The sequence below is a fragment of the Hipposideros armiger genome, unplaced genomic scaffold (genome assembly GCF_001890085.2).
Source record: "Hipposideros armiger isolate ML-2016 unplaced genomic scaffold, ASM189008v1 scaffold_878, whole genome shotgun sequence".
In the NCBI taxonomy this organism is placed as follows: Eukaryota; Metazoa; Chordata; class Mammalia; order Chiroptera; family Hipposideridae; genus Hipposideros; species Hipposideros armiger.
Window position 1 is genome coordinate 499,980 of NW_017732228.1, and position 12,335 is coordinate 512,314.

The window sequence follows — 12,335 nt, forward strand, 5'->3', positions numbered from 1 at the left end:
TAAGATTGAGCAGGGCACCTTGAACTGAGCGGCCACTAGCTGCCAATGGGCGGCAGGACGGCAACTGTACTTGGGAGCTGAGCTAGCTGTGCCCTCCACAACTAAGATGGAAGGACAACAACTTGGCTGTTCCCCTTCCTCCAATTCCCCAATTAAAAAAAAAAGAAAAGTGGGGTCCTGAGGGAGGAGGTCCTGCCTGCCTCCCCTGTATTTCTGTAACAGGCAAATCAGCGACATTACCCGACACCGAGGGACAGCTAGGGCAGAGGAATGGGTGCTTGAGAGAACCACCTGGGGTGAGGGTTGGGGTGGGGGGATGGACAGGTTGCTGATCCCAGAAAGGTAAATCAATTCCCTAGAGCTCTGAGGGCCAGCCTAGGATGGAGACAAGATCTCTGGTAGTCCATGCTGGTATGATTCCCTCTGTATTACCCAACCCACAGGAATAGAAAATGGTTTGATGGAGCCCAGGTTAGCAGGACAAACAACGTGTAAGAACTGGGGTGAGGACCTGCGGACAATGACTAGGGAGTGGTGGCACTACTGCGTCATGGATGCCAGCTGGAAGGCACAGGGGTGGGCCAATGAGAAGGGCAGGCGGAGGGATACAAGGGAAAGGCATAGGAACTTGCCGGCGGTTGCTAAGGGAATAAGCAATTTGGGATGACCGGCGGTGGGAAGAAACTAGTGTATTTGAATTTACTTTATCAGAAGTGGAGCTGCTTGGGTGATGAGCTCCGAGGTGAGACCCCTGAAGTGTGAATTCGAAGAGGAGCGTGTGCCCTCGGGAGGCAGCGTGCCCAGGAAGACCTAGGATGAAATGGCTCAGGACAACAGCAGGAGTTGGAGTGCAGGAGAAGGGGCCTCTCCTAAAGTAAACTGAGCAAATGGGGTCCTTGGAGCACTCTAAGAAAAAGTTAAAGATGACTTTGTGAGCTTGATTTTAAGGAAGGAAGCTTGGAAAGAGTGAAATGGAAAGGATTAGGAAGAATTCAAAAGAAGGGAGCACTATCTATCTATTAAAAAAAAAACCCAACAACCTGATTTAGGGTCTTGCACTTGGGCCAGAAGCAAAGGATGATGAGGATTTCCAGTACTATGAGATGGGTCAATCTCAGATTTACAGAAGTTAGCTGGTGGAAGGTCAGGTCTCCAGCTGGAGGGAAGCATCTGTTGAGAAGAGCCCTAGGTAAGTGCTGCTAGATAATTCTTCTGATCAGTCTATTGAAGAAAACTTTCCCGAAGATTTTTCCAGGCAGGGGGTGAGGGAGAGGATAGGGGTTGGTGGGAGTGGGCTGGATTTCTGAATTTTCTATTTGCTAGTTTCACAAGAGTTTGAGCTTTTAAAAGGTTTTAAGTGGCTTGGGAAAAGTGACCTTTGGGTAGAGTTCTCTACATTGTATCCAAACTAGTCTTCTCATTCACTCAAATATTTATTGAGTATACCAAAGCCACGGTGACTGACCTTCAAGTTTGTGACAGGACCCACTGTAGGGCGTTATTTTGGTTTTGTTACCATAGTCTGTGGTTTTATAGGCTCAAAGATTTTATTGTTTATTCACCCAGAAGCAATAGGGCTCCAGAGGACTGACACACACTGACCAAATTCATAAGAGACAGATATATAAATAAGAAAGTTCAAATGCTGTTTTTCACAGAAAACCATCAATCAGACCAGACATTTATGCTTCCTGATTGGGAAATTCTGTCCTTGAAAGCAAATCATAACCTTTTCTGAAGCCAGATTATAGCCAGAAGGGTGTTGGTGAGCCAGAGCCCTAATAAGCCCTGTCACTGAGTTCTGAGACTCTTAGGGAGACCATAATAGTGTTCTTAACCTTTGGAAGATCTGATGAAAGCTATCACCCTTTCCCAAAGAGGGGAGAAAAAAGTACTAGTATAAATTGACTATTGAAGACAGTGTTTTCACATGTATCCATATAAATCTATAAAATATTTCTGGAAACAATGCAATGTATAGCGACTCTGACATTTTTGCATTCTAAGAAAAAAAATTAGTTCTGGTTGGGATTCCTAAATTGACTTTACTACTCCCAGTTTGATTTAACAGGTTCAAGGACCCTCTAAGGAAGGATACATCTGCCCTGAGAACCAGTAATTCCAGTTTGTAGGGCAGGGCTCCTTTCTCCTGAAACAAAAGCTTCCTCAAGTCTCAACTCTCCCTTTCAGTTGCATCCCAGACTGACCCACCTTTTCCCTTAGATATGTTAATACCCTCCCTTAGGTTAGCTCAAGGTGTGGGGGAGGGGTCGGTGAGGAGTACTGTCTCAGGTGACAGTGCTTATCTCCATCATGAGTTTGTTTGATAGTTTAACTCGGAGTACAGACTTGTATTTCTATTTCTGAGTTCTTTGGAAGTCGAAGTGAGGCATACCTGTGTGCCTTAGTAGAGCTTTCATAAGTTGTGAGCAGAGTAAGGAATACCTGGGCACAAACGATCCTTTCAGAAGAAAAAACAGGATCCAATCCATCGTCCATTAAGAGAAGAATTTCTGAAAGAGACAAGCTGACACCCGGCCTGGCCGGTGTAGGGTGTTATCTAGAAACTGCTCTTTCCCAGAGTAATTTATTCCCATGTTTTGGCCTGGAAACCCCTTCTCTCTGCGAGCATGGGCTCCACCCCCTCTGAGCCCACCCTCCTTTAGCTCTGCCTTAAGCCCCACCTCATTGTTAGTCTGTGGGGGTCCATGCCTTGCCCTTAATCTTCTGTAATGTTTATTTCCAACACCCTCATTTGTTACCTTGTGTTCTTTGTGTCATAACATAGAAACCCTGGTTTCCCAACTAGACTGTGAGCTATTTCAGACTGGCACCAGATCTGACAAGCCTAGTGTCCTCAAGAGGCACCAGTAGTGATGATAACCATACTTGCTGATGGTGGTCCTCGAACTTGGGTGTGCATGTGAATAATTTGGAAGTGCTGTTTGGACCTTGACCTCCCAGGATTCTAATTCTGTGCTCTTGGGTAGGGCCAGGAAGCTGCAAAGTTAACTAGCCCCTCCCCCTCCTTCGGTGATTCTGTTGCAGATGGTCTGACTCAGACCACACTTGAAAAAGGAACTTCTTCACCTTAACCTTTCAAAGCACTTTATCTACATTGCCGCATTTGAGCCTCACAGCAACTGTGCATTTTACAGATGTGGAAACTGAGGCTTGGAAAGGTCAAAGAACTTAACCAAGGTCATGCTGGTGGTAAGAAGTGACCAGGTGGAGGCTTTCTGAGCACTGTGGCAGTCACACTCTTAAAAGGAACCCCCCCGGGCGGACATCAGGCTTGATTCTCTATTCCTTTCGCCGGTGAAATGAGACCCCAGGATGCGCTGAGTTGACGCTTTACCCAGAGTGCTGGACCCTACCGGGAAGTCACTTCCTGTTGTGCAAATCCTGGCTGCTTTCTCGGCGTGGGGAGTGGGGAGACCCCTCAGCCCTGGTGGAGCCTTGGGCTCCTTGGGCGGAGGGCAGCAGTGGGAGGGATAAAATCGCGGAGAGAGGCTTTGGGTCTGGGTTGGTTTGGAGGCTGTTGACTTTCATCTTGAGCCTGGTGGGGAAGTATTTGCTGAAAAATTGTAATGGAGGGACAGAGAATGGCCAGAGCCTGGTTTCTTGTCTAGCCCTTCCCCTTTTTTGCAGCTGACCCAAGGAGACTTGGGCCCCAGGGCATTTACCCTGGGGACCCTGCCTAGCTCTTCCCTTCTCCCCACTCTGTCCACTCCCCCGTCATCCCCAGCCAGCCCTCCTTGAAGGTGGAGGGGCTGAGATTTCGGATTCTGGTAGAGGTTGAGGGGGATGGGATTTGACCATTTGTTCTGGTCTGACCCTGGAACAAAGGCCTCTCGCAATAGAGTCTAGGCCTTAAAGCCCCCGATTAGCCCGAGTAGGGGAAGCCATCCACACATGAACAACTAAAAACCGTCTGCTCCGGAATTCTTTTGCTGAGCCGCACTACCTCTCCCTCTTGCTTGTGGGGCTAATTCAGGGCCTGGGATGATGTTGATGAACTATCCTGGCTGCTCAGCCTCCTATTGTGTTACTAATGCTCAATAACAAAGGCTACTTGCTTTTAGTGACAGTTGCTAGGCGGGTTTATCTCCTGGGCTCCAGTCCCTTCCCCCACAGCTAGAATCTGAGGCTGGAACTGGGTCCCTGCCAGTCTTCAGAGGGAGCTCTTATAACCCAAGAAGGTTATCAGCAGGAGATGGCCCTGCTGGCCCTTACTGATGGGAGGGGTCTTAGGAAGAGACAGGTCAGTGGCAAAGAAAACCTATGACGGTCGTTGCAGACATTTCTTGGCTGCTCTTACTTGTGTAACAAGCAGTGCTCGTGCTCCCCTCACCCTCCACCCCCTGGGTATTTCCTGGATTCTTGGCAAACCCTTCATTAAAATTTCCACCTGGCCTTTTGCTGAAGTGACCACTGTTTCATGTTATCGGTGTTACTCTGCAAGAATACTGACGGAAGCATTTATCTTAACCATACTATCATTGTGCTGTTTACCTGTCGGTCAAATAAACAAAAATGGTGCATCTTAACCCTAGGTGTGCATTATACATTAGAATCACCTGGGGAAGTTAAAAAACAGATTCTAGTCCAGAGATTCCTTGGGTAAGTCTGTGCAGCCAGGGCCGAGACTCTGAGATCCTCTGACACCAGAGTATAAAGGTGAGGGTAAGGGGAACTCTAATGCCAGGAGACACTCAGGGTCAGCAAGATTCTAAACCTCCAGCTCCAACTGTGCAGTGGACTGAGTTTCTTAACCTTTTAAAGTTCAAATTCCGTATCTGTAAAATGAGACTTACCTAACAGTGTAATGTTGAAGATTAGATGAGATATGACATTAAGCTCTCGGCATATGCCTGGCACACAGTAGAAGCTCAGTTAATGCTTGTTAAATGAATCATGCTCAAGGGGTGAAAGCTATTTGCATAGGGAGTTAGAAATTCTGAGCCCTCATTTCTGGTCTGATGCAAACTAATTGTGTGACCTTGAGCAACTCTCTGCTCCCAAATTTCCTTTCAGTTCCTTCCAGCTTCAAAATTCTATAATTCCGTGACATCATAGATAATACAACTTTGTAGTCTTATATTGGCTTATGAAAGTAGTACATAGTTTGAATAATTTCCCCACCGATTTACAGTTCCTCAATTAAACTATAGTTAAAACTGAAATAGTCTAAATTGACTCCAATGTGTTTTTAATTCAAGAAGGCTTGTTACATGGATATAGCAGCTTTCGTATCATTTAGTCTTAGATGACTGACTGACACAATCTACTTGAACTTGCAGATTGTTAAATTCTTAGATTTTAACTCATCTTCTTAGGGCAACTGCAGATTTTGAGTTGTTTTTCTTTGTCTGGTGATATATTGATAGTAATGTCGATGACAAATATCCAGCCTAAGAGAAAACTTATGAGTTTATTTGAGCCAAGCTGACGACAGTTGTCAGGAAGCAAAATCTCAACGGATTGAGAAAATGCTCCAGAAAATGGCCGTTTTCCAACTTATGTTATACATTAGAATCAAAGGAAGAAGGTTACATGAAATCCATTAGTTGTAGATTAAGGGGGAGGGAGAAATCTCTGGGATTGGATAAAAAGTAAAATGGAAAGACATACTTCTTTTACATTGGTGGGTACAGCATAATTAATAGCATTTTACAGCACATAGAGATAGTATTTGGGGAACAAGATCACAATGAGGGACTTTGTAGTTTCCTGCTCTGGTGTAATGGGTTGTGCCCCTTGGGGGGTCCGGAAAAAGAGATTACTGTGATATTGTAAGGGTATGTTATCTTAGATGCAAAAAGACGACAGACAGGCTTAAGGTAAAGATTGACTTTTGTCAAGGAAGCTACAGGCCAAGGATTCGTGACTTCCCGCCATGGTCCACCTTTGTTAGGAATGTTTATGTTCATGCCATCCTTTGTAGTTCTTTTCAGTCTCCTGAGCTTGTCAGGTTTAACATGTGTTTTCCGTCACAATACTAATAGTATTATTAATAGTTATCATCTCTAAGTGCTTTACAAATATTAGCTCATTTGATCCTTGCTGTGACCCCGTGAGGTATGAATGATTTGGGACAGATTGTATCTCCACTAGGATCTCAGAAGACTGACCAGAACCTCCAAACCGGCTGACAAGTTTCCTCCAACATATGGCTTCACAGCAGGGTACTAACTGCAGAAGCTGGGAGGCTGGGAGGAGGTGCATGTGTCCCTCCTGGAGAGGGCCTCATGGTTGTTGATGGGGGGGGTGGTGCGCGCTCTTGAGCATTCAGATTCTGTCCTAGGTGCTTCCATTACCTGCAGTTTCTTGGCCAGAAGCCCAGGAGACCAGGAAACACTTTGGATGTGGCTTCAGCCTCTGCAGCCCCAGGAGCCAGATCCCTCCTCTGCGGCTCTCCATGCTGTGGGAACTAGCTGGGATTGTAACTCTGGGCTTCTCCAGTGATAAGTACTGGAATGACAGAATTGATGACTTGGCACCACTACCATATGCAAGCCCCCGTCAGGCCACTGGTGGCATCATTTGCATATCTATGCATACTTGATTCATCTGCCAGGGATCTTCTTTTAGGCAAAATTGCCATTTGTTGATTTTTTTTTAAAGGTTCTTTCTGTTGTCTCCTTTCTGTTCTGCTAGCACTGCTCCACCAACCACCCCACAACAATTCATCCATTCTCTAAGACATGCTGCCAGGGGTTAGTACTTTTAAAACTCCAAGGGACAGCACTTTTCTTAAGTTAATTAACGCTTATTTGTGGAGCTCCCACTTTGGTGCTATAGGAGGGGAGGTGGGAAGTTCAAAACTATGGGGACCCTACCCTCAGGGGTTTACCATCCAGTTGGGGGTGTCTGGGCAGGTGACACAGCAATGACAGAGCAGTCAAGGCATGGGGCAGAATTCTGTTCTTCCCTTCTGCAGATCAGCTTGGTAATGCCAAGGTGACTTCAATAACAGTTCTGGGGTAGGTTAATGCAATGGTTCTCCAACTTTTATACTCAAAAAAATTTTGACGACCCCAAAGAGCTTGTTTTTGTAGATTATATCTGCTATATCCTGTATAATATAGCCTGTATTGGAAAACACAACAGAAAATTTCAAAGCACAAGAGTACACAGCACACAGTCCATTATTTGTCAGAGCAATGTTGTCACACTGTGATCATACTGCTCCCCTTCAGTGAGTCGTAATAATAATGGGCAATTCTAGACACTGAGCTAACAGTACCCAAGGTTCTCTACTCTGGAAAGTCCTTCAGCCTTAACAGAAAGCCTGAGACATCCACCCTGAGGCCAGCAACTCGGGAAATTCCAGCTGGGATCAGCAAGCCGGGTTAGTCATGGAGGGGAGTGCGTGGAATGCCAGGCTTCACTGGGGCAGCAGGAGGAAACCGAGAGCAAAGGCCAGTGGGGCTGAGAGAAGGGGCTGGAAACAGCTGCCTGCTCACCCCACTTCCCAAAACCCAGGCAGCAGAGCAGAACACCCTCTTCCCCCAACCCAGACCAAAGAGCAAAAAGGCTATTCTGGGGCCTGAGGAGAAGAGGCCCGCTGGGGGTGCTGACCAGGGACACAGGGCAGCTCCTCCAGTGGTACAGCCAGGGGGGAAGTGGGAGGTGCCCTGAGCTGGGGGGAGTGGTAGGCAATGGGAAGAGAGTACCCAGCTGCTGTGATGTCAGGGGAACAAGAGCTGACTGCAGTGAGGAGAAAGGATTTTTCTTCTTTAGGGTGATGGGCTCCCATTCTACCTCTCGCTGCCACTCCCTGAACCCCGTCAGCTCTGGCTCTGTTTGGAGCCACTGCTCCCTAGGTGAGGGCTAGCAATCCTTTAGCCACAGACCACTTGGGATTAATGTGTTTGCTTGCAGAGCAGCCTCCCTATTTCCTGTTTATCAAACCTTCCTCACCTCACTCCAGGGCCATTTCCCCCAGGAAAGCATCTCTGATCCTATCCAAAGGAACCCCTTCTTCCTCTGAGATCCCATATACCTCCAGCATTTAATTCTTCCTGCTTTGTATCATAAAAACGGGGAGTGTCTGTCTCCCCACTAAGTTAAAAACGCCTTGAGGCCAGCCATCTTGCCTTATTAGCATTTGTTCATCCCCCCCAATGCCTACCCCAATTCCTAACATACTGTAGGTGCTTAATTAATGTCCATGGGAATAACTAGAACCTCCTGCATATTATTTCTTTCCATCCTCCCTCACCCTATAGTCTGCAGAAACTCCCACATCCTGTCCTGATCTGTAACTGCCCAAGCACACTACCACTTTGAGCAGGGTGAGACCTAGCCCAGTGACAGGGAGGGCTGAAGGAGCCACAGGGGATGAGCCATGGCCCCACTCCAGTGCCCCTGACAGCGGCGTAGAGTGGCTCAGCTGCCAAGTGGGCATTTTAGAGGGGACCCCTTCACACCCCTTCCCCAGTATGCTTCTCCCTCCCCCACTGCCTCTTTTCCTTTGTTTTGCTTATTGTCTATTCCTGGTTCTTCTAACCATGTCACTCTTGGGGTCCCTAGTGGCTGTGGCCACCTCAGGGATGTTCCACCCAGGGGTGGGAGAGGGGAGATGAGGGAAGTCCTTGGACCATGCTTTCAGGCTGTGTCCTTGCCCCAGAATAAGCTGACTTATTCTTCATTCATTACGCAAGTACTTACTGAGCACCTACCATGTGTCAGGCACTGTCCTAGGAACAGAGACCCAGCAATGAACAAGACAGGCAGATAGCCCAGCCCCATGGCATCAAAGAGCATTGTCCCAGGTGGGGCAAGGACTTCTGATAAAGGTCAGAGGCCATCAAAGGCATTGAACAAATAAACTGCAAAGTGCAGCCTAGTTTTAGAGGTTCTTGGTGGTGGGACTGAAGTTGTGCTCTCCTCACCTCTGATGTCTGATTGGGACCATGCTTCCCCCGCAGGTGTATGAACTGAACGGGACGATCCATAACCAAGAGTGGTCAGTGAGGACCTACAAAGAAGTGGCTTGTGTGTTTGCAAAAAAGCATCCTGGGTTTATTGGAATCAAAATCATTTATTCAGATCACAGGTGAGAGAGAATATGGTTGAAACTGCACAAGTTGCGAGAATGGGACATAGGTAGAGCCCCTAGGCTGGGAAGGGAAAGGGGAGGAGAAAGAAGGGAAAGGGGGTGAGAAAGGAGGCTGGGAGCCAGAAACCCCTTAATACCAAAGAGGTGTGGACTCAGCTTATGCACTTGTGTGCGAGTGCAAAAATCTCTTTCTGAAATCACTTGCAGTTCCAGTCTTTACAACAAGACTGAAGTGAAGAGCTGGGGCAATTTTCCAGATAACTTTAGGCTGTGATCCCACATCTGCCTGGGTGACTCAGTTATGGGTATGCTTTTGCCTGAATGTTTGGATAATTGGCTCGTTTCTTTGTTTTAGTTTGCCACAGGGGTTCTGTCTAAAGTCAGCCATGTGATGCATGTGGCTGTGTGCGAGGCCTTGATTGGCGACCAGGCCCTGAGTGACAGCTGTCTCAGCGTCTGTGTGTGGAGACCCCTCAGCATGTGTGTGTGTGGCCTGGTTTCTTGAAGGAGGACCATTCGTTTCATAAGCAAGTGCAGAAAACCTTAGAGCTTAATTTTCTTTTGGATTTTACCAAAGTAAGAGCTCTTTCCCCTCTTGTCAAAGAGCAGCCAGTCTAAGTCCTGTGACCTGCCTAGGGCTGGAGATGCAGGGGCAGCAGCCCATGGAGTGTCAGGGCAGGGGGTGCGCTGGGTTCTGGAGGGCAGTCAGACTTCCCAGGAGCCTCCTCCGCTCCTTGTAGGCCCTCAGGAGCTGAGGCCACACCTGTGTGCTGGTGAGCCAGGATGGAGCTTGCAGGATGGGCCCACTGGTTCTGCTCAGAGTCTCCCTGAGGCCAGAGGCAGGAGGGTGTTCAGGCTATGGGGCTCTGCAGGAGAGGGAATGTGCAGGTGTGGGGGGACAAACTTAGGCCCACAGAACTGAGGACTGGAACAAGTGAGCCAGCTGCTGGGCAGAGACCTTCCTCCCATCATGGAGTTGTGCCAGGACTTTTCTTTGGTGCATCTGTTGTCATGCTTCTTGCCTTGTCTCTATGCTGGACTTGAAGAGGGAAGGGTGTAGAGGAAGGTAAGACCCTGGTTATGTGCTTTCGGGAGTGCCCGGCTCTTGCTGACTTAATCAGGGAAGAGGACATGTAGTTGTCAGGTCCAGCTGACCCACAGGGACTTGGGTGACCTGTGGCATTTCATAGGTGTCCAGTGAACAGAGAGCTGTCCTCTGTACTGCACCCACTTCCAGGACCCACCTTCTTTGACCCACCTTCGCAGGTCAAATTTTGGACAAGGGCACTTTGCTTCATGCAAATGTAGATCAGTAAAACTTGTCTCATGGGTCCCCTTACCTTGCCTGCTTTTTTAGAGACTGTGGGTCCCTCTGCAGTCAGCCAGGGGTGGACTTGAGTAAAATATCTCTCAGCTATAGTCACTTAAAGGAATCACAATAGCCTGGTTGGGGTGGGTCATGGGGACAATGGTGCTGAGGGTTTGGGAAATGGTTGTCACATATCCTGGACTGGGCCAGACTGACCAGGTAACCAAGGGACCTGCTGTGTGGAGCACAAGGCTCTCTCAGCACCAAGTCACGCTATCTCCCATTTTTCTCTCTGTCTCTTACAGATTCAAAGATGTGTCCCTCATCATGAAATCTGTCCAAACAGCCATGACGCTTCGAACCAGGTTCCCCAGGACAGTCGCAGGGTTTGACCTGGTAACTGTCTACGCAGCAAGGCAGCTCTTTTTGAGGGGCGGGGCAACACCCATGAAACCCTCTGAAGAGGCTCAGGCTGCTGACCCAGGCCTGCTCAGGGTTCAGCAGGGTAGGACAGTCACCAGAGAAGGGAGAGCAGAACAGGCCAGACTATTCTGGCTGTTAAAAGGGAGTTCCAGAATAAGGAAGGGATGGGGCAATGAGGATGAATGGGCTTCTTCCCGCCCCCTGCCTTCTGCCTTAGTTCCTAGCCTGCTCTGTTTACCCACTACTTTTGAGATTGCGCCCCTCCCCCCAATCAAAGCCATAGTCATGTGCTAACAGCCAGGCCACACTTTCCCTGTGACCTGTGACGCTTGTTAATGTCATTAAGGAAGCTAAATTAATTGGGACTAACTGGCTAACAGGCACTGACACCCTCTTACAGAATCTGTACATTTTATTGGAGACTGTGCACTTGCTTTCAGATCAACCAGAGCCCCAAGGAGTGTATTTCAAGGAATTGTTTTGTTTGGACCCAGAATGTCCTCTGGGATCCTTGGGGGTGTCTCAAAGGATCTGCTTTCCAGGAAAGGGGCAGAAGCCCCTCCCACTTCAGCTTTTCCCTCTATGTGCAGCACTGACAAAGGGGCCTGAGCTGGAGAGCTTCCAGTACGGAGGTTCTGGAGGTGTCCGTACAAGGACTATAACAGACAAGTCCTCATGGGAAATTGGGGTTGGAGGGGGACAGATAGGTTAGTCAAGGGGTTCACTTGCAAGCTCCAAGTAAGTGTCTTTCAAGCCTATACTCCATTTTATCTTTTTTTTTTTTAAAAAGATTTTTATTGGGGAATTGGATGAGGGGAACAGTGTTGGAGAATTGGGGAAGGGGAACAGCCAAGTTGTTGTCCTTCAATCTTAGTTGTGGAGGACGCAGCAAGCTCAGCTCCAAGTCCAGCCGCGCTGCTCAGCTCAAGGTGCTGTGTTCAATTAGTTGTGGGTGGACGTAGCCACCATCCCATGTGGGAATCGAATTAGTAGTCTCTGTTAAGAGCTCTATCCACTGAGCCATCTGGGTGACAGCTCAGCTCAAGGTGCCAAGTTCAGTCTTTAGTTGCAGGCGGGCATAGTCCACCATCTCGAACAGGCAACCTTGTTGTTAGGAGCACGTGCTCTCACCAGCTGAGCTATCCTGCCACCTGTTGGCAGCTCAGCAGCAGCTCAGCTCGGGCGCAGCTCACTGGCCCATGTAGGAATCAAACCGACAACACTGTTGCTCAGAGCTCAGTCTTGAGCAAGCTCTTAACCAACTGAGCCACTCGGCCAGCCCCATTTTATCATATTGAATATCCATATTTATTTTATTGTAAAAGTGTGTCATTGCCCCCCTCCAGTTATAATTGGTGTTCTGAAGGAGGTACCCTTTTTGCCGAAAGCACTCTATTTTTTTTTTAAAGATTTTTATTGGGGAATTGGGGGGATGGGAAGAGTGCTGGGGAATTGGGGGAAGGGGAACAGACAAGTTGCTGTCGTTTTGTTCTTCAGTCTAGTTGTGGAGGACGTTACTTCACTGGCCCAAGTTGG

The 12,335-nt window shown here is 48.1% G+C and overlaps 1 protein-coding gene across 8 annotated transcripts in view; it reads left to right on the forward strand.

Annotated features, from left to right (window-relative positions):
* ADA2 (adenosine deaminase 2) overlaps nt 1-12,335 on the forward strand; it is a 64,823-nt gene that overhangs the window by 46,992 nt on the left and 5,496 nt on the right. For all 8 annotated transcript variants that reach the window (XM_019629992.1, XM_019629985.1, XM_019629986.1 and 5 more), the window contains 2 exons: nt 8,937-9,064; nt 10,682-10,772. In XM_019629992.1, coding sequence (XP_019485537.1) covers nt 8,937-9,064; nt 10,682-10,772 — 219 coding nt within the window. The remainder of the gene's footprint in view (nt 1-8,936; nt 9,065-10,681; nt 10,773-12,335) is intronic.